Raw genomic sequence first — 23281 nt, forward strand, 5'->3', positions numbered from 1 at the left:
AAACAGCGAAAGAGCTAGGGTGATCTCCTTGAAGATAAAATGACCTAAAACAAATGGCCAATGTTTTTAGTATATCATAACCTGTAAACAAAAGGCCTTTGATGTGATGCCTTTTCCTGTACCTCTGACCATGACTAATGTCTGTGGAATGTGCTAATGTGACAAAGAAACACTATATAATGCGATGTAATTCTGTTGTTCAGAGAAGGGAACAGAGGACAGTCGAGTGTCTATATTGGTCACTTAGCTGGAATTCTCGCTCCCTTCCATCGGCCGATGTTAAGTAAAGTTTTGAACTGGTCTACCAAACAGTTTGTGTGGTGTCTGTTTATTAAGAAGCGAACCTGGTTTAGTAGTTATAAAAGTAACTTTTTCAAAAGTATGAAGCTTTTAATAAGGGGGCATTTACTGCCACAAAAGGGTTCTCCACATCCCAGCAATGGTTCATGCCATAGTTTGAACTGCCAATGAATGTTAGCATAAAACACTCCCTATTTCTCAAACCTCGTCAAGGAGACTTGATGACTTTGACCTTATTCTCCAAATCCCAACTGGGTTTGTGACCCCTCTCCTGCATTCCCTCCATTGTTTGCTCTGAAATAGATCGTTGAGATGTACAGAATCTCTTGCCCAGAGTGGGGGAATCGAAAACCAGAGGAATAGATTTTAGGTGACAGAGGAAAGATTTAATAGGAACCCGAGAGATGACCCTTTTACACAAAGGGTGGTGGGTGTATGGAACGAGCTGCTGGAGGAGGTAATCGTGGCAGGTACTATCTCAACATTTAAGGAACATTTAGATAGTTACATGGATAGGACGGGTTTAAAAGAGATATGGGCCAAAAACAGGCAGGTGGGACTAGTGTAGATGAGACATGTTGGTCAGTGTGGATAAAATGGGCCAAAGTGCCTGTTTCCACACTGCGTGACTCTAACTGCGTATTCCCTGACAAGTGCACTGCCTCCAAACCAATACAACAGATCACCAATGAACTTTATCTACCATAATCTGAGCTTGTCACTTTTCCACATAGCTAGATAAACTGATCAGGCAGCAAATCTTTCACCAAAAACTGCCTCATTGTTTTCCTTCTTGAACATCCTCGTTCATTTTACTTCTCCAAATTCATTTTCTCTATTCCAATAATTCCTGTACATCCTCTTCTTCTGAGCCCCATGAGGTATTCTGCCACTCAGGCTTATTCTCTCATCCATGCACTGTGAACTATTGTTTCTCCTATTTTATTTTTTATCCTCATTTCCAACACTCCTTTGATTATTTCCCTGCACATCAGTTTTCACACATCTGATACAAAATAGCACACCCACCTTTGCCCCCTGATCTTGCTCAGGCAAGGATCACTCATTTCAAACAAGGTCTTAACCCCGTTTAAAAAAAAAATCAATAATCTATTGAATGTTCATGTCAGTTTAAACAAATCTCCACCATCTCCTGCTTGCCTTTCTTAATCCCAACATTCAAAATGGTTACACAAATCCTCAACGATTGTAGATATTTTAATATTTCACTTAATGCTGACAAGATTCTACTTGTTTGTTCAATCTCCCAACTTCACTATTTCTATTTGCAATCCCAATTGAAGACTCAAACATTAGATACGTAACAATACACAAATCTGACTGGAACAGACTTCTGAAGCACAAGACATTTTTTGCTGGCTATTCTACTTATTCAACGTTTCTGGATATATCTTTGCAAAGAGCCATCAATAACCAGTCAAGCCTTTTTATTTTCAAGATATTCATCTGGCAGTTTAAATTACTTTCACCCATTTAGTCAATTTGAATATAACCAGGACTGTCTCAATCATAGAGATACAAGTGCTGGAGAACTTAGCAGGTCAGGTAGCATCTCTGGAGAACTCAGAAGACTTGACTTGAACAGGGGTCCCTAAACATACCACATAAGCCTTTTTGCGAAACAATTTTTTTTTACTATATCATTCTTTCTTTGGAGTAAATTACCGCTTCACCTTCCCCAGACAAAATGTACCAGTGGTACCTAGTACTTCAAAGTGTGGGGTTATCAAAGTAAATTACTATTGTTTTCTATGCTGTACTCCTTGTGTTACGGCTTGCACAAACTATGTTGCTTACTTCCCTTCCATTTGCCATTAGCTACCTAATGACCTGAAACATCACTTATCCATGTTCTCCAGAGATGCTGCTTGGCCCACTGAGTTACCCCAGCACCATGTATTTTTTTGTAAACCAGTATCTGCACCTCTGTTTCCATATTACTGTCTCAATCATATTGATCTATTGCATAAGGGTCTGAAGGAACAGCATATTATAACTAATTGCAAAAGTATTGACATTATCATGCTATCACAGGCCGAAGGACACCTGGCCAGAGTTCCTAGCAAATTGTATACATGATATTCTATCTTCCATCCTACAGTGTTATTTAAAAATAATAATCACAGAAAAACAAACCATTGCTCAATCCAAGGGAGTTATACAGTCAGCTAAATTAGCCTAATATAAAGATATAATCATTCAAGCCAAACAGTGGAAATTCCACATAAATAAAATAAAAAACACTATTTATTGAGAAACTTCGATATTTGAACAAATTCCATTCTTGTTAAAGTCTCAAACAAGAGATCCCAATATAGACATAAGACTGTGGATACTGAAATATTGAGCAAAAATAATGTTGGAGGAATTCAGCAGGTCCACATTTTACATACCTGCACATTTCCTTTTTCTGCCTCTTCTTCCTGGTTTAATCACCTGAGACGGTTTTTGCTGAAGACGACGTGTATATTTCCTTTTTTTCCTTACAGGTTCGTCCTGCGTGAATTCTAAATTAGAAATGTTACCACTCTGAGAGGCTGAGGTATTGCACTCAGGAGTGCTGGTAATAATCTTCCGGTACGTCCTTCGCTGACGAGGGCTAGCCAGTTCATTGAAGCATTCAACTGCTTGGTAGGATCTCGCATAACGAAATGATCTGGACACTTGTTTAATTTCAGAACTTGATGTAGATTTTGGTTTCCTTCCCAATCTTCTGCCTCTACTTTTACAAAATGATGCAGATAATTTTGAAGCATTTGGCCGACTGTGACGGGTGTATTTTCTTTTACCTGCTCGTTGAGTAACTGCTGCCTTTGGAGTGCTATATTTACCCCTTTTGCCTTTAAGTTGTGGTCTCACAGGTGGTCTTCCTCTTCGTGGGCGACTGGTAAAGGAGACAGAACAATAAATCTTGCTCAAAACATTTGTGGAAGGGAAGCATTCATTTAGTATACATTTAAAACGTTGGAAAACATTCGAAACTCAAGTCATTAGAATATCTATATAGGTCTTTCCTGGGTTACGAACGTATCACTTATGAACAAGTTTAGGAGTCCAGCAGGATGTGTTTGTCAGGTAGGCCCTGTCAACACACCTGCAGTAACCAGGCTCGATTAAGTCGATAAGAGCTGGGAGTGCCGAGCACTCAGCTCGTCAGTGAAGCTGGCAGACAGCTGCTACAGTATTACCATGCCTGCTCGCTCTCTCACATTGTCTGCAATCCTCTTGCACACTGTTCTTGTTCATTTCTGATTTACAGACAGTTCAGATTATGAAAGGTTCTCAGGAACAGAAACCTGTCGCAACCGAGGGACTTTCTCTATTTGTTCGGAATATACTCAGCAATAGAATTCACAAATATTACTGGTATACTCCCAAGATGAACATTTAAAGCAAATTCTCAACATTGTAATCAAGGAACAAAATCAAAATCAAATCTGATACTCCGAGTTCAGATTTTGGTTCCAATTGTATTATTGGGTTTTTGGTATAATTATCAATGTTCCCAGCTAAATTTTTCAGACCCAATAGGCAACCATCAAGCTATAAAAAAAAAATATAGACTACTTTTGCAATAGAATCTGCTTCTGCTCTAGATTCTCCCCAATAACTTTAAATTAAGAGACATGAGACAATGAAAATCCATTTCAAAAGTGAACTGGAAGATTATAAACATCTTAAACTAACAAAGTTACAGGGATACTATATATATTTTTTATTTTTGAGGAACATGAATGAGCTGATCAGAAAGTTAACAGACATTTGCCAAATCACGTGGCGTGGCCAACTGAACTCGGATAACAAATGGAGTAGTAACAGGTTTAATTATTGATATGCAAGAACAAGTCTGAATTTTACATCAGAGGACATTTGACAAACTTTCAAGCAGAATCCACACACGGAATGGCAGGCAGAGTTGGGGTACATGCATTCAAACTAGCAAGATAAGCAGTTGTAGTTATTCAGGTATATGTACTGGGGCAAGCAGCCAGGAAGAATGGCTCAGAGAGATTCAGGGCATTGTACCTCATGAAAAATACTGTAGGTTGATGTTAGAAGCTATACAGTTATGTTTTGCATGGAAGGTTGTGAATTAGAAAAGGTTAAATTACAAGAACAGATTGCAAAGACTAATCGCAACCTCAGTAAAGAAGCTTTAAGGGCAGCACGGTGGTGCAGCTGTAGAGCTGCTGCCTTACAATGCCAGAGACCCGGGTTCAATCCTGACCACGGGTGCTGTCTGTACAGAGTTTGTACATTCTCCCCGTGACTGTAGTTTTTCTCTGGATGATCCGGTTTCCTCCCACACTCCAAAGACAGACAGGTTTGTAGGTCAATTGGTTTTAGTAAAAATTGCAAATTGTCCCCAGTGCGTGTAGGATAGTACTAGTGTACGGGGATCGCTGGTCGACACGGACTCGGTGGTCCCAAGGGCTTTTTTCCACGCTGTATCTCTAAACTAATGGAGTGAATTAAGTAAAAGCGCTTAACATTAATTATCGACTGATAGGATAGATGGAATCAAATATAGGAAAAAACTGAAGGACACAAAGTGCTGGAGCAACTTGGCAGGTCAGGCAACATCTCTGGAGAACATGGATGGGTGATCTTTCAGTCTAGTCCCAGACTGATTGTAGGGGAGAGGGTAGAAAGCTGGAAAAGGGAGGACAAAGGGCGACATGCAAAAGGTTGACATGGGCAAGGTTTTTTTGTTGATAGGCAGATGTTTGGAACAAAGTTTGATTTACTGTGAGGCTGAGAAAAAGGATGACTGGCATCTATTATAAGCCTACCGACTTCACAGATTTCCGCCCCACCCGGACTCCCACCGATTTCTGTCCTCCACCCACCCTCCTTCTCCCCCATTCATCTCTCTGGCTTTACAATCTGCAACTCTTCAAACGCCTTCCTTTCTTGTATCTGACCTTTACTCCAACCATCTGCATGCCAACCCACTCCCCCCCCCCCCCCACCACTTGCCTATGTTGACCCATTACCTGCCATGCTTTGTCCTGCCTCTTCCATTTTCCAGCTTTCTACCCCACAAACTGTCTGAAGGAGCTCAGCTCAAAATGTTACTTATTCATGTTTTCCAGAGATGTTCCCAGACACGCTGAATTACTCCAGCACTGTGTACTTTTGTTATTAACCAACATCAACAATTCCTTGTTTCTACAAAGGAAAGGCCAGGACCATTTAACTGTACAAATGAGAAGTAGATCAACATGATCTCAGACCATCTCCAAATCACAATTAAACCATCAAAGTGATGAAGTAACTAGGCGGATCAGGCCTGACCTGCTGCATTACTCTAGCACTTTGTGTCTTTTTTTTTCTAAACCTGCAACTGCAAATTCTTGTACATCCCTCAAATGTTTAACATAATCCATCAGACTTAATTTAAAAACCTACTACAATCAAATGCTACATATAGAACAGTTCGAAATATATATAATCCTGTGCATGTAATGGGGCTGTCCCACTGTGGCAACCTAATCCGCAACTTAAGAAGAGTGTCTTCGACCTTCAAGCTCACCTGGAAAACCTTGACCGACAGCGATGAAATCGCGAGCTGAATCGACCGACCGATCGCACGCATGCACGTACACACACCGCAAAGGCGGGGGCCAGGGAAAGCAGGAGAGCGCTGTCTGAAATTCATACCCGTGATGAAGAGGAAGGAAAGATGGCTGCATAGTGTACAGTAAGTCCTTTAGAGAGCGCGGGGGGGGGGGGAGGAGGGAGGGGGAGAGTGAGAAGGGCGGGGAGGGGGAGAGAGAAGGGGGGGTGGAGAGAGAAGGGGGGGTGGAGAGAGAAGGGGGGGAAAGAGAGAAGGGGGGGAAAGAGAGAAGGGGGGGGAGAGAGAAGGGGGGGGACGAGAGAAGGCGGGGGAGAGAGAAGGGAGGGCGGGAAGAGAATGGGGGGGGAGAGAGAATGGGGGACGAGAGAGAGGGGGAGACGAGAGAGCGAAGTGGGGGGAGAGAAGGGGGGGGAGAGAAGGGGGGGAGGAGAGCAAGGGGGGGGAGAGAAGGGGGGGGAGAGAAGGGGGGGGGGAGAGAAGGGGGGGGGGAGGAGAGGGAGGGAGGGAGAGAAGGGGGGAAGAGAAGGGGGGGGGGGGAGGAGAAGGGGGGGGAAGAGAAGGGGGGAGAGAAAGGGGGGGGGGAGAGAAGGGGGGGGAGAGAAGGGGGGGAGAGAAGGGAGGGGGGAGAGAGAAGGGGGGGGGGGGAGAGAGAAGGGGGGGAGAGAGAAGGGGGGGGAGAGAGAGAGAAGGGGGGGGGAGAAGGGGGGGGGGAGAGAGAAGGGGGGGGGGAGAGAGAAGGGGAGGAGAGGAGAAAGGGGGGAGGGGAGAGAGAACGGGGGGGAGGAGATGAGAAGGGGGGGGGAGAAAGAAGGGAGGAGGACGAGAGACAGGGGGGGGAGCGAGCAGTAGGGGGGAGAGAGAACGGGGGGGAGGAGAGAAGGGGGGGGAGAGAGAAGGGGGGGGAGAGAGAAGGGGGGGAGCGAGAAAGGGGGGGGACGAGAGAAGGGGGGGAGAGAGAAGGGGGGAGCGGAGAGAGAAGGCGGGGAGGGAGAGAAGGCGGGGAGAGAAGGGGGGAGAGAAGGGGGGGGAGAGAAGGGGGGGGGGCGAGAGGGGGGAGAGAAGGGGGGGGAGAGAAGGGGGGGGGAGAGAAGGGGGGGAGAGAGAAGAGGGGGGAGAGAGAAGGGGGGGAGAGAGAAGGGGGGAGAGAGAAGGGGGGGAGAGAGAAGAGGGGGGAGAGAGAAGGGGGGGAGAGAGACGGGGGGGCGAGAGAAGGGGGGGAGAGAGAAGGGGGGAGAGAGAAGGGGGGGGGAGAGAAGGCGGGAGGGAGGAGAAGGCGGGGGAGGGAGAGAAGGCGGGGAGGGAGAGAAGGGGGGGGGGGAGGGAGAAGAAGGCGGGAGGAGAGAGAAGGCGGGGAGGGAGAGAAGGCGGTGGAGGGGGGGAGAGAGGGGGGAGGGAGAGAGAGAAGGGGGGGGGAGAGAGAAGGGGGCGGGAGAGCCAGAGAGAAGGGGGGGGAGAGAGGAGGAGAAGGGGGGGGGAGAGGGAAGGGGGGGGAGAGAGAGGGAAGGGGGAGAGAGAGGGAAAGGGGAGGAGAGAGGGAAGGGGGGGGGAGGGAGAGAAGGGGGGGGGGAAGAGAGAAGAGAAGGGGGAGGAGGGGGGAAGGGGGGGGGGAGGGAGAGAAGGGGGGGAGGGGAGAGAGGAAGGGGGGGGAGGCGAGAGAAGGGGGGGGGGAGAGAAGGGCGGGGGGAGAGAAGGGGGGGGAGAGAAGGGGGGGGGAGAGAAGGGGGGGGGCGGGAGAGAGAGAAGGGGGGAGAGAAAGAGAAGGGGGGGAGAGAAGGGGGGCGGAGAGAGGGGGGGAAGAGAAGGGGGGGGGAGAGAAGGGGGGGGAGAGAAGGGGGGGGCAGAGAAGGGGGGGAGAGAAGGGGGGGGAGAGAAGGGGGGGGAGAGAAGGGGGGGAGAGAGGAAGGGGGCGAGGGAGAGAGAGAGGGGGGGGGAGAGAAGGGGGGGAGAGAAGGGGGGGAGAGAAGGGGGGGAGAGGGGAGAGAAGGGGGGGGAGAGAAGGGGGAGAGAAGGGGGGGGAGAGAAGGGGGGGGGAGAGAAGGGGGGGGGGAGAGAAGGGGGGGGGGAGGAGAGAAAGGAGGGGGGGGAGAGAAGGAGGGGGGGGAGAGAAGCGGGGGGGGACAGAAGGGAGGGGGGGGAGAGAGGAGAGAAGGAGGGGGGGGGAAGAGAAGGAGGGGGGGGGAGAGAAGGGGGGGGGGGGGGAGAGAAGGCGGGGGGGGAGAGAAGGCGGGGGGGAGAGAAGGAGGGGGGGGGGAGAGAAGGAGGGGGGGGAGAGAAGGCGGGGGGGGAGAGAGAAGCGGGGGGGAGAGAAGGCGGGGGGGGAGAGAAGGCGGGGGGGGGAGAGAAGGCGGGGGGGGGAGAAGGCGGGGGGGGAGAGAAGGCGGGGGGGGAGAGAAGGCGGGGGGGGAGAGAAGGCGGGGGGGGGGAGAAGGCGGGGGGGGAGAGAAGGCGGGGGGGGAGAGAAGGGGGGGGGAGAGAAGGGGGGGGAGAGAAGGGGGGGGAGAGAAGGGGGGTGGGAGAGAAGGGGGGTGGGAGAGAAGGGGGGGGAGAGAAGGGGTGGGAGAGAAGGGGGGTGGAGAGAAGGGGGTGGGAGAGAAGGGGGGTGAGGAGAGAAGGGGGGTGGGAGAGAAGGGGGGTGGGAGAGAAGGGGGGTGGGAGAGAAGGGGGGGAGGGAGAGAAGGCGGGGAGGGAGAGAAGGCGGGGAGGGAGAGAAGGCGGGGAGGATGGAGTGGAGACAGTTTTAAGAAGTATAATAAAGTTTAGCTGGCATTTTACCTACCGGTCGGTTTTCCTGGGTCCTGAAAACTCCAATGAGCCAATCAAAATATCTGGCCAGCGAAGAAGATTGTCTGCAGCTGCCGTCGACTGCCTGTAACTAAATAGCGATTCCACTCCACTGCTCTACGAGTTAAAAAGAACCATGCCGACCAAATTTTACTCGCGGAAAATTTTTCAAAATGCTGAAAAATCTTCCGCGACCTAGCTGAGGCCGCGAATATGCGGGAATTTCCCTTGAGCATGAAAGAGAGTTCCAGTGACCTCATAGGACCTCCTAGGACCACATGTCGACCATGCTGTGAGTTTGAGTCGAGGGCAAACTCTTCTAAACTCGCAGATTAGGTCGCCGCAGTGGGGCAGCCCCTTTACTGTAATTTCTAACCATTCCTGAAAGGTCACACATTTATCCTGTAAGAGATCCCCAACCAATGGAAATAGTTTTATGGCCTACTCTTAAAATCTCATATCATATCAGACAGAGTTCTAGGTCTCCACCACTCACTGAACAATAGTCTAGGTTGACTGGCATATGGTAAACAAAAAATACACAATCATCTCTCAACAGTTTGGAACAGAGAAATGACCCCAGACCCATTTATTTTTGATGAAAGATAGACACAAAGTTCTGGATTAACTCAGCAGGTCAGGCAACATCTCTGGAGAAAAGGGATGGGTGATGTTTTGGGTTCAGATCCTTCGGACTGCTTCAAATACTGGAGCTGCGGGAGAGTCAGAGCGAGGGCTTGCTGATGCCTGTGCATGGCTTTGTGAGAAGCGGTGGATTGACAGCTGGTACCCGAAATGTGGGTTGGGTTTGAACCGGGAGTTCTGGAACTGGAGTTGGCAGCTATGAGATACAAGATGGAGGCACAGGCAAATGCCAAGGATACACACGTGGCTGCAATAGCACATCCTGGTTAAAACATGGTCCAGTAAGAGTGGGTGTTGCAGAACGCTTGGAGAGAGGAATAATCATTCTCACAAGGTCTGGCTCTGATGTGCTGAGTGGTGTCCTTTTCTGACATCAGGAAATAAGAGGATGAAGCTTATTCAACACTGCACTTTTTAAACAGAAATGCTGATCATCACTTTAACAGCACCGCTGACAAGATCACTGAAAGTGTACATGGTCTAATGCAATTAAATGTGGTGTTGCTATATGGGGATCAAAAGAGTAATGTTGATAACTGTAAACAACATTGGATTTCAGTACGTTCTTAATCTTAACACCACGCTCAGAACCAATCCTATCCCTCTGTTCTTCCACATGCCCATTAATTCTTCACTGCTCCACTACACAAGACTGGTTCTACACTGGTTCTACTCTCACTCACTTCGGGGTAACTTAATGACCACTTAACCTACCAGTCAGCTGTTCTTCAGGAGTAAATCTGAGCACCCAGATAAATCCAACATGGTCACAGGGAGCACAGAAACCCTACACAGTTAACAAACAACATTGATAACTGCACCAAAAGCCAACAATAGGATTGTAACCAAAAAAAAAGTTTTTAAACTCAGTAACTAAAAATACCTATTCTCCATTTCAATTTCTTCCTCAGTTTCATTCTCTTCCGTTGCTTCATTTTCATCATCTTCACTCTGCATTTCCATCATCTTGTTCAGTTCAGCCCAATCCTCCTCTTCCTCTTCCTCTTCACTCTCCAGTGAGGGCCTCTGCCTGGCCACTGTACGGCGGAACCGCTGCTTTGGCCTGCATTCAGGGCAGAACCAATCATCATCTGGAATGATCTAAGATAAATTGGCCATGTTAAAGAATTTTAATTTGAAAATGGTGGAAAATAGATATACTGTTTTTTTGTTTTTAAAGTACAAAGAACAAACCTTGACTTTTGGTCTCAAGCAATATGTATGATGCCCCCTATCACAGCCATCACACAGGAGCATGTTCTCTGCATCTCCCTTTTTATGACAGATCTTACAGCGAGCATTCAGTAAAGATTTGGCCCATGTAATGCTACGATCCAGTGTAGAGAGATGAAGGAAAACCTGAGCTAAACTGGTACATGCCAGAAGAGATTCTCTCCAGCGATCTAATAATGTCTTCTGTATTTTCCCACCATCGCTAGCATCTAAAATACAAGAATTAAAAATGGTAAATTAGATCTCTTAATCACCAACATTTTATAACAGATTACATTGACAAGTTTTCAGAGTTGGGATAAGAAACAGCACTGTGATGCGAGCAAGGCCAGTATTTATTGTCTATCCTCCAACCACCTGATGTAGTGATTGTGAAACATGTTGAACAGCTGCAGTCCTCACTGTTGCTCAGTAATGAATCCTGGATTTAAATCCAGCAATCATGAGCGATATATCCCGAAATCAGAATGGTGTACAAATTATACATATCAAAATTCTGTACTTACATTAAGACTTTTCATTGGATTCTTAATTTACCAATAATTAACAGAAACAAGCCTTATTTTAATACATAAGACGTAGGAGCAGAATGAAGCCATTTGGGCCCATCGGGTCTGCTCCGACATTCGATTATGACTGATCTATTTTTCCCTCTCAACATTCTCCTGCCTTCTCCCTGTAATCTTTGATGCTCTTACTAATCAAAAACAAATCAATCAGTTTTAAAAATACCCAATGACTCAAGTCTCCACTGCCATCTTTGGCAATGAATTCCACAGATTCACCACTCTCTGGCTAAAGAAATACCTCATCTCCATTCTAAAGGTACTTCCTTTGATTCTGAAGCAGTGCCCTTTGGTCCTAGACTCTCCCATTACTGGAAACACACTCTCCACATCCACGACCTTTCCTTAACTGGTGGGTTTTAATGAGATCCACCCTCCTCCTTCTAAACACTTCTACACCTTTATTCCTTCAACTAATGTAAATGACCGTACACTTTGCTATGCTGTATTCCATCTACCAATCTCCCTACTCCTCCTTGGCATCAAAGTAATGAAGAACAACGAAGCAACTGGACGATGATATTCTATGTGAACAAGTCTAACACATAGGACCAGCCGCCAAACAGTGGCCTCTTGGTCTATTATAGTGGCTATACTGAAGCCTGGAAAAGATCCAGTCGACCCCAAGAACTTCCGACCCATCTCCCCTGCTCTGTCATACATACAAATTATTTGAGAGGCCAATCTTGAATCACCTGGGCCCCATCACAGACCATCAGCTTATTCCTGAAAAAGCAGGATTCGGACCTGGGAAACCTTGCACAAGCCAGCTCCTGAATCTGACCCAATTTGTTGAGGATGGAGACGAGAAAGAGCTTATTACTGGTGCCGCTTTTGTAGACCTGTCAGCGGCTTATGATACAGTCAACCATCGAATACTTGTGCAAAAGCTATCCAAGATCACAAAAGATGCAAATCTGACAGCTCTGATCAAAAACATGCTGGAGAATAGACGCTTCTTTGTAGACCTCAGGGGTGATCGCAGCAGATGGCGCAGACAAAAGAATGGGCTTCCTCAAGGCAGTGTTCTTGCCCCTCTGCTTTTCAACATTTACACTAACGACCAACCCATCCACCCAAGTACCAGGAGCTTCCTGTATGCTGATGACCTCTGTATCGCATCTCAGTGTCAGTCCCTCACTGAAGCGTTAAGACGCCCTTACCAACTACTATGCCCTAAATCATTTACGGGCAAACCCGGACAAAACACAAATTAGCGCCTTCCACCTCAAGAACCGTGATGCGAACCGCAGATTAACTGTTCATTGGTATGGGAAGAGTCTAGCCTACTCAGCCAAACCCATATACCGAGGAGTTACTCTGGACCTTTGTACTAAGCTACAAAGACCATGTTATCAAGACGAAAGCAAAGACAGGAGCCAGAAACAACATCCTGAGAAAGCTGGCCAACTTTAAATGGGGATCAGATCCAGGAACAATCCGGAGTACTGCCCTTGCACTATGCTATTCAGCAGCCGAATATGCCTGCCCAGTCTGGAGGCATTCTTCACACGCCAAGAAGTTGGATCCGGTGCTAACCGCAGCATGCAGAACCATCTCTGGTTGCCTCAAACCGACACAAGTTGACGAACTGTACCTGCTGTATGGTATTGCAACCCCTTCAATCAGAAGAGTATCCTCAAAAGTGAAACGCACCAAGAGGATGACCCTCGTCACCCACTCTTCCAACACATACACATGCCACAAATGGCATACAAGATAGTTGCAGAATACAGTCAATTAGCAAACTAAGTTTGCTGGAGGTATAATACAGGTTTCACTCCTAAAAGGCAGCATGAGACACAGAGGCTCAAATGTGTACGCAATTCAAAGGTGACCGTTATATTAATTGGAGATTTGATGATTGTTAATTGAGATAATTTAATGTGAAAGGCTGAGAGGGTGGAATTTATAAAGTGCATCCAAAAGTGTTTTTTGTCAATAGTTTGACAAGTGGTAGTACTGGGGTTATTCTTAATTAATGTAGTTGGGCAGGTGGTAAGAATGGTCCAGAAATTAAGATCTTGGATTTAATTATGAAATAGTGAGAGTTCAGGCATATTTTGATCCCAGAAGGGTGAAAGAAAATTACAAGAAGTTCAGAGAACACTGGATGTCAAGGGAACTCAAAGACTGAACAAAGAAAAAAGCAAGTAGATGAACTGGAAACAAGGAAAGCCTTCAGGAGTACAGTAAGTTAGGGATATGCTTAAAGAGACCAGGAAGAAACAGAGGGGACATGAAATATCACTCGTAGGCAGAAAATAAGGACAATCTCAAAGCTTTTGAAATACATTAAAGGGCAAGAAGAAGTAGGGGAAGAATGGGCACCATTAAAGATTGAAGTCGCAATTTGGATGTAAAGTCAGACAACCAAGGTAAAATCTTATTCAATAAGCCGACTAATATTCTACATAGGTCACTTTTAACTGGAAAAGTGGGTGTGGGGAAGAGAAATTGGTAAAATCTTACATGTTAGCACTGCAAAGGAGGAAACATCAAGCATCTCCAGGCCTTAAATGTTGGATAATCCGAGGAATGCAAGGGGAGGCAATTAAGGAGACTGATGGTGCCGAGATGGATTTTGTTAAATATTTGCTGGCTACAGGAGAGGTGCCAGATGACTGGAGAACAAGAAATGGGGTATCTTTATTCAGTGATAGGAGGGATAAATAAGTATGTTAATTTAGCATCGGTGGTAGGATCATTATTGGAAAAATTCATGAAGGAACAGGACTAATCTATGCAACAAAGACAAAGTGCTGGAGTAACTCAGCAGGTCATGCAGTATCTTTTGATGACAAGGATAGGTGACTTTTCAGGTCGGGACCCTTCTTCAGTGATTGTTGGTGAAGAAGCTTGAAGAGAAGAGGACTAGGACAAAATGTGTAGGAAAGAACTGCAGATGCCGGTTTAAATCGAAGATACACAAAATGCTGGAGTAACTCAGTGGGACAGGCAGCATCTCTGGAGAGAAGGATAATGGTGATATTTCGGGTCAAGACCCTTTTTCAGACTGATGTCAGGGGTGTGGGCGGTTCCAAGATAAAATGTAGTCGGAGACAGTAAGACTGGTCAGAGAACTGGGAAGGGGGAGGGGATGGAGAGGGAAAGCAAGGGTTAGCAGGAGGAATCAGAGGGGGAGCAGTGAGAGAGGATGTTACCGAACTCTCGTCAGAGAGAAGAAGAATTTCTTCAAAGTAGACATACCTTGAGGAGATTTTGCAGTGGAGTAGACAAAAACGTGTAGGGAAGAACTGAAGTTGCTGGTTTAAATCAAAGATAGACATAAAATGCTGGAGTAACTAAGTGGGATTGGCAGCATCTCTGGAGAGAAGGAATGGGATATAGAATGCCAGGGTTAGAGACCCAATTATGACTGCGGGGGGGGGGGGGGGGGGGGGGGGGAATCCACATTTTCTAAAGAAAGGGGACATCTCGGATGTCCAAGAATGGAAAACCTAATTTTGGGAGCAGATGTGGTGCAGATCTATACTGCACAATGCAGGAATGAATCAATGGAATTAATGTCCTATCAAGAAAGGCTAAAGCCAAGACAGTGGGCTTTTGTTCATCAGTGTAAAGGAACAAGATTATATTCAAACACAAGATCTAAACATACTTAACAATGTAGATGTTAGGGTCAAATTGAATGTTCTTTTTGAAGAGGACAAGGTAGTTAATTTAATCTATACGGACTTCAGTAAGACCTTTGAGTAGTTTCCACATGGAAAGAGTTAGAAGCCAAAGGAATTTAGCAAATAGGATTCAAAATTGCCCAAGTGATAAAAAAAAAAAAAAAGGACAATGGTGCAGTTATATTTGTGAATGAAATGCTGTGTATTACAGGGATCAGTGTTGGATAGGAAGTTAATCCTGACAAGTGCACGGTGATGCACTTTGGGAGGTCTAATAAGGGTAGACCATGAACAGTAGGACTCGAGGGAGTACTGACAACCAGAGGGATCTTGGTGTACAAGTTAAGATTGCTGAAGATATCCACATTGGTAGATAACATGAAAGCAGTATAGAGGATACTGGCTTTCATCAGGCATTGTACAGAATACAAAAGCAGTAAGGTTATGGTGTAAGCCTATAAAGCATTGGTTATGCCATGGCTGGAGTATCTTGCGCACCTCTGGTCAGAACACAATAGAAAAATGCTTTTGCACTAGAGAGCACACAGAGGAAATGCATCAGGATATAGCCTATGGTCAAAAGTTTCACTTCTGCGGAGAGACAGGGCAGGCTAGTATTGTTTCCTGTGAAGCAGAGATGCCGCGGAGTGACAAATACAAATCTGCATGATTTAGTTCATTTTATGATTCAAAATTTGTAATATACAGTGTCCTCCACAATGTTTGGGACAAAGACCCATCATTTATTTATTTGCCTCTGTACTCCACAATTTAAGATTCGTAATAGAAAAAAAAAAATCACATGTGGTTAAAGTGCATATTGTCAGATCTTAATAAAGGCAATTTTTATACATTTTGGTTTCACCACGTAGAAATTACAGCAGTGTTTACACTTAGTCCGTTTATACTTACTACATTTCAGGGCACCATAATGTTTTGGACACATGGCTTCACAAATGTTTGTAATTGCTCAGGTGTGTTTAATTGCCTCCTTCATGCAGGTACAAGAGAGCTCTCAGAATTGAGTCTTTCCTCCAGTCTTTCCATCACGATGGTGCAGCGGTAATTATACCAAGATTATTCAATTTATACACGCAGGCTTATACCGAAAATAAACTACCAGAAACCCTAGCAGAAGCAACAATAACACTTATACCAAAAAAAGATAAAGATTTAGATGAACCGGGTTCTTATAGAGCTATTTCACTACTAAATACGGATCAGAAAATTTTAGCAAAGATTCTAGCTAGAAGGCTAAATAATTATATTAACAATTTAATAAATACGGATCAAACGGGATTTATACCCAAAAGACAATCATTTAATAATTTGAGAAGGCTTTTCAATATAATGTACTCTCATAATGAGGACAATGAAGATATTTCAGTTGTCACGCTGGATACAGAGAAGGCATTTGATCAAGTAGAATGGCAGTATTTATACAAGGTACTCCAAAAATTCAATATGGGAGAGAATTTTATTAGATGGGTTAAACTACTTTACGATAGACCTACGGCAAGAATATTAACTAACAATACGCTATCTCCAAAATTTTACTTATCAAGGGGTAATAGGCAAGGGTGTGCCTTATCACCATTGCTATTTGCCCTTATGATAGAACCGTTGGCCGAAAGGATTAGAAATCACCCGAATATTCACAGATATAACACTAAGGATTCAAAGAATAAAATTTCATTATATGCTGATGATATTCTTTTATATATTACTAATACACAAACGAGTATACCCACCTTATTAACACTAATTGAGGAATTCGGCTCTTTTTCAGGATATAGAATAAATTGGAATCAAAGCAAAATTATGTCTTTAAAACCACAGGATTCGAGACATTTACTAAAATTCCCCTTCAAAATTGCAACAGAGACTTCCGGTTGGCGCCACGATGTGAGTGGAATCGCGCCATTACAGCTCCGTAAAAAACTGAATTTAAAACGGGGGTAAAAGGGTCAAACAAACGCACTTACCACAGGAGATCGATTGCGAACGGCTCCGGCAGCGTTTAAAAGGTGCGTGACGTCATCAGGCGCGCGATTTTAAGAAGAAATTATGACCCAGCGCTCCCCCACCCCCACCACTGGAAAAAAATCTACGAGAAAGGAAACTGGCCTCAGCTCGAGTGCAGCTGCTGCTTCTCAAGAAGATGTCTCACAGAGGAAAGCTGAAATGGAGGAACTTAAGACTACCATTCTAGGTGAGATAAAGAAGCAGAGGAAGGAGTATATGGAAGAGATAAAGAAGCAGAGGAAGGAGTATATGGAGGAGATAAAAAGTTTAAAAGCGGATATGCTGGTGTCTCACGAGAAAAATAAAGAAGATAAAGAAGACTTAATAAAACAAGTTATAACGACGGTAAAAAGTATGATGGATGAGTGGAAGGAAAAGGCTAATGCCGAGTTACAAACTCAATTTGAGGATGTAAAGGATATAGCTGCTGGGATGGAAAGAAAGCTGGATGACAAGATAGATCCTACTATAATTTCGCTAGACTAACAAGGCGAAGCAATTAAAGAGCTAACTAAAATTGCTGAAGTGAATACTAAGGAGACCGAAAAAACTCCGTGCCGAGAACAAACGCCTCTTAGAATTATTACGTAAAACAAACGAGAAATGTATTGATCTGGAGGGACGCCAACGCCGTAAAAATTTGCGTATAGTTGGTCTGAGCGAAGGTCGTGAGGGGAGTCAAGATCCTCGAAAATTTGTTGCAAAACTTTTAATGGATATTCTGAATTTGGATCATGAACCCCTGTTGAGCCGTGCACATAGGGCTCTAAGACGGGCCCCTGGGATAGGTTCATCGCCCAGACAAATGATTGTAAAAGTGGCCTTTGACCATGTCTTCGAAGAAATGATGAAGATAATAATAAAAAAGAGAAACCTGAAATACGAGGGAGACAACATCAGTATTTTTAGAGACTTCCCAGCAGAAGTGGCCAAGAAAAGAGCACTATTTAAAGAAACAAAAGGTATCCTGAGGAATTTACAGAATACTAAGAATCTGAGATATGGCTTGATGTACCCAGCAATACTGAGAGTAACTTATGATGACAAGGAATATCGTTTCGTTAAGCATACTGAAGCATTGAAATTCGCCCGAGGCATACAGCAGAAGCCAGAAGATGAAGAGAGAGAAGATGCGGAGGAAGAACCCGAGGGAGAAGGAGAGGACTGAACTTTTATCATCGACCTGTGGTTATGAAATACTCACTTAGAAGGAAGTGGAATAATGGGCATTTAGTAGTAGTTCTGTATTAATTATTAGAAAATATTTAATTATTCCATGATAATAGTATTACATATTATAGTATTAAATATAATTGATATTAGTAATTAGCAAATAGTAATATGAATAATAGAAATAATTACTAAGTACTAAGTATATAAAGTTAGTACCCCACCCCAATATATATAGCATTTGAGATAGGAGCTGGTATAATTAACATCTTTTTTTTTAATTAAAAAAACGGAAGTCTTTAGATTAATGGCCACGTTAGTGTGGCTTTCACCTTCACATACTACACACTATACAAGTGTAGTTTCTTTTTTTTTCTGAGCACCCTATTAACACCCTTTACTTTTTTTTTATTATTGATATTTCTTATTGTTTTGTTTTTTATTGATCTTATATTATATATTATTTGAATGTAGATGTGAAGGATATTGTGTATTTAGTTTAAGAAGACATAGATGCGGATTAAGGTGGATAGAAATTCTCATTGGATTGATGTCCGGGTGCAACGGGGAGCTGGGGGAGTCAAGAAGGCTACTCCAAAAAAAGCCGCCCTAATAGTAAAATGCATGATATAAAGGTGAAGACTGGGGGTGATGGAGTAACCTTCTGCAGTTGGAATGTAAAAGGAATTAATGAACCAATTAAAAGGGGAAAGGTGTTAGCTCAGTTGAACAGATTGAAGACAGATGTCATTTTCCTTCAAGAGACTCATCTTAAAAAAGATGCTCAACATAGATTAACAGCTAAATGGATTTCTAAGGTGTATCATTCTACATTTATTCATAAATCTAGAGGAGTTGCAATAATTATTCGCAAAGGTATACCTTTCATACAAAGTTCTATTATAGAGGATAAAGAAGGCAGATATGTAATAATTACAGGGGAATTATATTCAAAAAAGGTAATTTTAATGAATATATATGCCCCTAATTTTGATAATCCACTATTTTTTAAGAAAATATTTAATAATATTCCTATATCCACTCAACACAATTTAATAATTGGAGGTGATTTAAATTGTACTTTAGATAACTATCTAGATAGATCATCTGCAAAAAGGAAAGCTGCCTCGAAATCAAGTAAATTCATAAATGCTTTTATCAATACATCTAATATTAAAGACATCTGGAGGTTAGATAATCCATCCGGACGAGAATATTCTTTTTTCTCGCCCGTACATGGAACCTATTCGAGGATAGATTATTTTTTAATAGATTCTAAATTACTTCCTTTTACGTATGATGCAAAATATCATAATATTATCATCTCGGATCATGCGCCATTAACATTTAAGATAAAATTAAAAGATATATCTAATAAAACTACTACCTGGAGATTTAACCCTCAGATATTAAAGGACAATGACTGTTGTAAATATGTGATGGATCAGATTAAATTATTTTTTGAAACTAATGATAATCCTGAAACTTCTCCCATCACTATTTTGGGACACATTTAAGGCATTCATGCGTGGCGCAATAATATCCGCACAAGCACATCTCAATAAAGAAAATCGAAAAATAGAACAAAATTTAGAAAATGAGATAAAACGTCTAGATAATGAAAATATAAAACAGCCTTCCAAAGAGTTAAGTAATAAAATTGCATCAGTAAAATATAGATTAAATAAAATATATTCTAATCAAGTGATTAAACTTTTTCAACAAACTAAGCAAGTGTATTTTGAATTTGGAGATAAGCCACAAAAATTACTAGCACGACAGCTTAGAAAATTAGAAGATGAGAAGATGATACACGGAATTAGATCTGAGTATGGAAATATACTGATTACTCCAAAAGATATTAATGATAGATTTTTACAATATTATAAAAATCTTTATTCGTCAAAACTAACAGGACAAACAGATAGTATGGAAATATTTTTACAAGAATGTCAAATCAATAGCTTAGATCAGGAAGGTAGAGAATTGTTAAATGCTGAAATAACAGTAAAAGACATTATAGAATCAATTAGTTCGCTAAAGAACGGAAAAGCAGCGGGCCCAGATGGCCTGAGTGCAGAATTTTATAAAAAATTTCAAGATCTGATTTCCCAAGATTACAAATAATGTATAGATATGCATATGACCAAGGAAAATTACCAGAATCTTTAAATGAATCCACAATTACACTCATCCCTAAAGTAGATAAGGATTTGGAAGATCCTGGATCATATAGAGCGATTGCCCTTTTAAATACAGACCAAAAAATATTAACTAAGGTCTTATCTAGGAGATTAAGTTTAGTGATCTCTAAATTAATACATTATGATCAAACAGGTTTTATCCCAAAACGTTACTCATCCCATAATCTCAGACGTTTGTTTAATATTATATATTCAAAAAGAATACGAGATACGGAACTAGCGGTTATATCACTAGATGCAGAAAAAGCGTTTGATCAGGTGGAATGGATGTATTTATTTAATATAATGGAAAAGTTTCAATTGGGGGATAGATTTTGTAAATGGGTAAGAATTTTATACTCGAATCCTATTGCAAGAATTTTGACTAACCAAATTTTATCAGCCAAATTCAAACTCTCTAGGGGATGCAGACAGGGATGTCCGTTATCACCCTTATTGTTCGCATTGGTGATAGAACCATTGGCGGAAAAAATTAGATCTGAACCTGAAATATATGGCTATAATACTGATACAACAATTAATAAAATTTCTTTATATGCAGATGATGTTTTGATTTATATTACAAAACCGGAAATTAGTATTCCCAACCTGCTAAACATTATAACTAAGTTTGGTGCATTTTCTGGGTATAGGATTAATTGGGATAAAAGCGAGATTATGCCAATAACAGGAATAAATCTAAATACATTACAACAATACCCATTAAAAGTAGTTACAGACAAACTTAAATATTTAGGGATTAACGTAACTAAAACTCATAACTCATTAATAAAATCCAACTATCCTCAACTATTAGATAAACTTAGAAAAAATATTTTATATTGGAAAACACTTCCTATATCCATGATTGGTAGAATAAGTGCCATAAAGATGGTATTTCTACCGCAGTTGTTATATTTGTTTCAGGCTATTCCTTTTTTTCTTCCGAAAACTTTTTTTTTAAAATTGATAATATTGTTAATAGTTTTATTTGGGATTATAAAAATCACAGAATAAATAAAAAACATCTATGCAAAGCTAAGATAAATGGAGGATTAGCACTTCCAAACTTTTTATATTATTTCTGGGCTGTTCAGATTAAGAATATGAATTTCTGGTGGGTAAATATGGATCATGAACCGACATGGTTAAATATAGAAAAGGAAGACTGTCTACCTTTCAATGTAGGTTCGATAATTTTTGCACCAACGGAAGTACAAAAAAAAATTATAAAGACAACCTAATAATATATAATAATAGACGTATTTGGAAACAAATAGTTAAGACTCTACATTTGGATAATCTCTCATTTAGATTACCAATTATGAATAATCCATCGTTTAAACCTGCTATATTAGATGGGGGGTTTAAACAATGGGATGATTTAGGAATTACAAGGATAGAACACCTTTATAGAAAAGGAAAATTTCTTTTATTCCAGGAGTTACAAGATATTTATGGATTGTCTCCACAACATTTGTTTAGGTATTTACAAATTAGAGATTATATTAAATCCAATACACAAGATTATAAAAATAAAGAAGCAGGATTGTTAGACGAACTGTTTAATTTACATCCAAATACAGAAAAATTAATAGCCTATATATATAACATCATTTTGGATAAGGAGAATCCAATAACGGAAATATATCGTCAAGCATGGGAAAATGAAATGGGATTGGCTATAACAAAAGAAAACTGGGAAGAAAGTCTACAACGAATACACCGGTGTTCATTAAACGCCAGACATATACTGATACAATTTAAAGTATTATATAGGTTACATTATTCGAAAACTAAATTAAATAGTATTTTTCCGAATCTCTCCGCTATTTGTGATAAGTGCAAGAAAGCAGAGGCAAATTTAATACATAGTTTCGTTACATGTCCTAAATTGAATTATTACTGGACAGAAATTTTTAAAGTTATTTCTGAAGTCATCAAAGTTAAATTGGACCCTAACCCAAAGCTAATAATATTTGGAATTCCGGATTTACATCCATCACTTACAGTAAATCAAAGAAATTTCTTTGATTACTGTTTGATAATTGGGAAAAAAATCATATTGAAATTTTGGAAGGGAACATTATCCCCCACAACCAAAATGTGGGCAACAGAGATGATGGAGACGTTACATCTGGAAAGAATTAGATTTGTCCTATTGGACAAGTATAATTCTTTTGAACAGATATGGTCTCCATATATACAGTATTTAGAGAAGTAGCTGTTCTTGGCAACACAGCTCGGCGTGCACCCTGCGGGATTTGGTGAGAATAATTCATTTTTATATTGGAATTAACATATATGTCTTTATTGATACTATCACTTGTAGTAGTGTTATTAATAATACATATTGTGGTTACTCAATTTTTTTTATTTTTTTTTTCGTTTCTCTTTTCTTTCTTATATATAATCAAATTATTATTTAATCACTCTCTTAATGATTTATAACTGTTCTATTCTTTCTCTATCATTATTTCTAAAAAAATAGTAGATAAGTATTACTAGTGTTTTACTTAATGCAAATTGAATTAATTTGATATAAAGTTGTTTGAAGCATTGTAATTGATTACCTTTAATAAAAAAATATATTATAAGAATTAGTTAACGCTATAAAAATGACTTTCTTACCACAATTAATATATTTGTTTCAAGCGATCCCAATATATATTCCAAAATATTTTTTCAAAAAACTAGATTCCACTATCACTAATTTTATCTGGGATTACAGAACACATAGAATTCAACGAAAGCATTTGTGCAAATCTGAAGAAGTTGGGGGTTTATCATTACCTAACTTTATGTATTACTACTGGGCAGTGCATATTAAGAACATAATGTACTGGCTGGATAGTTCCACTCAGCAGTTGGGGTGGATAAGAATGGAGAAAGAGGAGTGCTATCCGCACGATATAGGAACAATCCTGCTCTCACCGATAAAATTGAATAGTATAATATATAAGGAGAACCCAATTATTCACAATATAATAAGAATTTGGAAACAAATAAAAGTATCCTTGAAATTAAATAATTTATCAGTACTAACCCCACTATTGAACAACCCCGCATTCAAACCTTCTCTCATCGACAACACATATCAACAATGGGATAGACTGGGGATTAGGAAAGTAGGGGATA

General features: G+C 41.7%; 1 protein-coding gene across 2 annotated transcripts in view; it reads right to left on the reverse strand.

The window, feature by feature from the left end:
* Positions 1–23281, reverse strand: part of baz1a (bromodomain adjacent to zinc finger domain 1A) — a 108530-nt gene that overhangs the window by 13143 nt on the left and 72106 nt on the right. For both annotated transcript variants that reach the window (XM_033027117.1, XM_033027118.1), the window contains exons 23-25: positions 10523–10770; positions 10212–10429; positions 2715–3205 (exon numbers count right to left, since the gene is read on the reverse strand). In XM_033027117.1, coding sequence (XP_032883008.1) covers positions 2715–3205; positions 10212–10429; positions 10523–10770 — 957 coding nt within the window. The remainder of the gene's footprint in view (positions 1–2714; positions 3206–10211; positions 10430–10522; positions 10771–23281) is intronic.

The sequence above is a fragment of the Amblyraja radiata genome, chromosome 9, assembly GCF_010909765.2.
Source record: "Amblyraja radiata isolate CabotCenter1 chromosome 9, sAmbRad1.1.pri, whole genome shotgun sequence".
NCBI classification, from domain to species: domain Eukaryota; kingdom Metazoa; phylum Chordata; class Chondrichthyes; order Rajiformes; family Rajidae; genus Amblyraja; species Amblyraja radiata.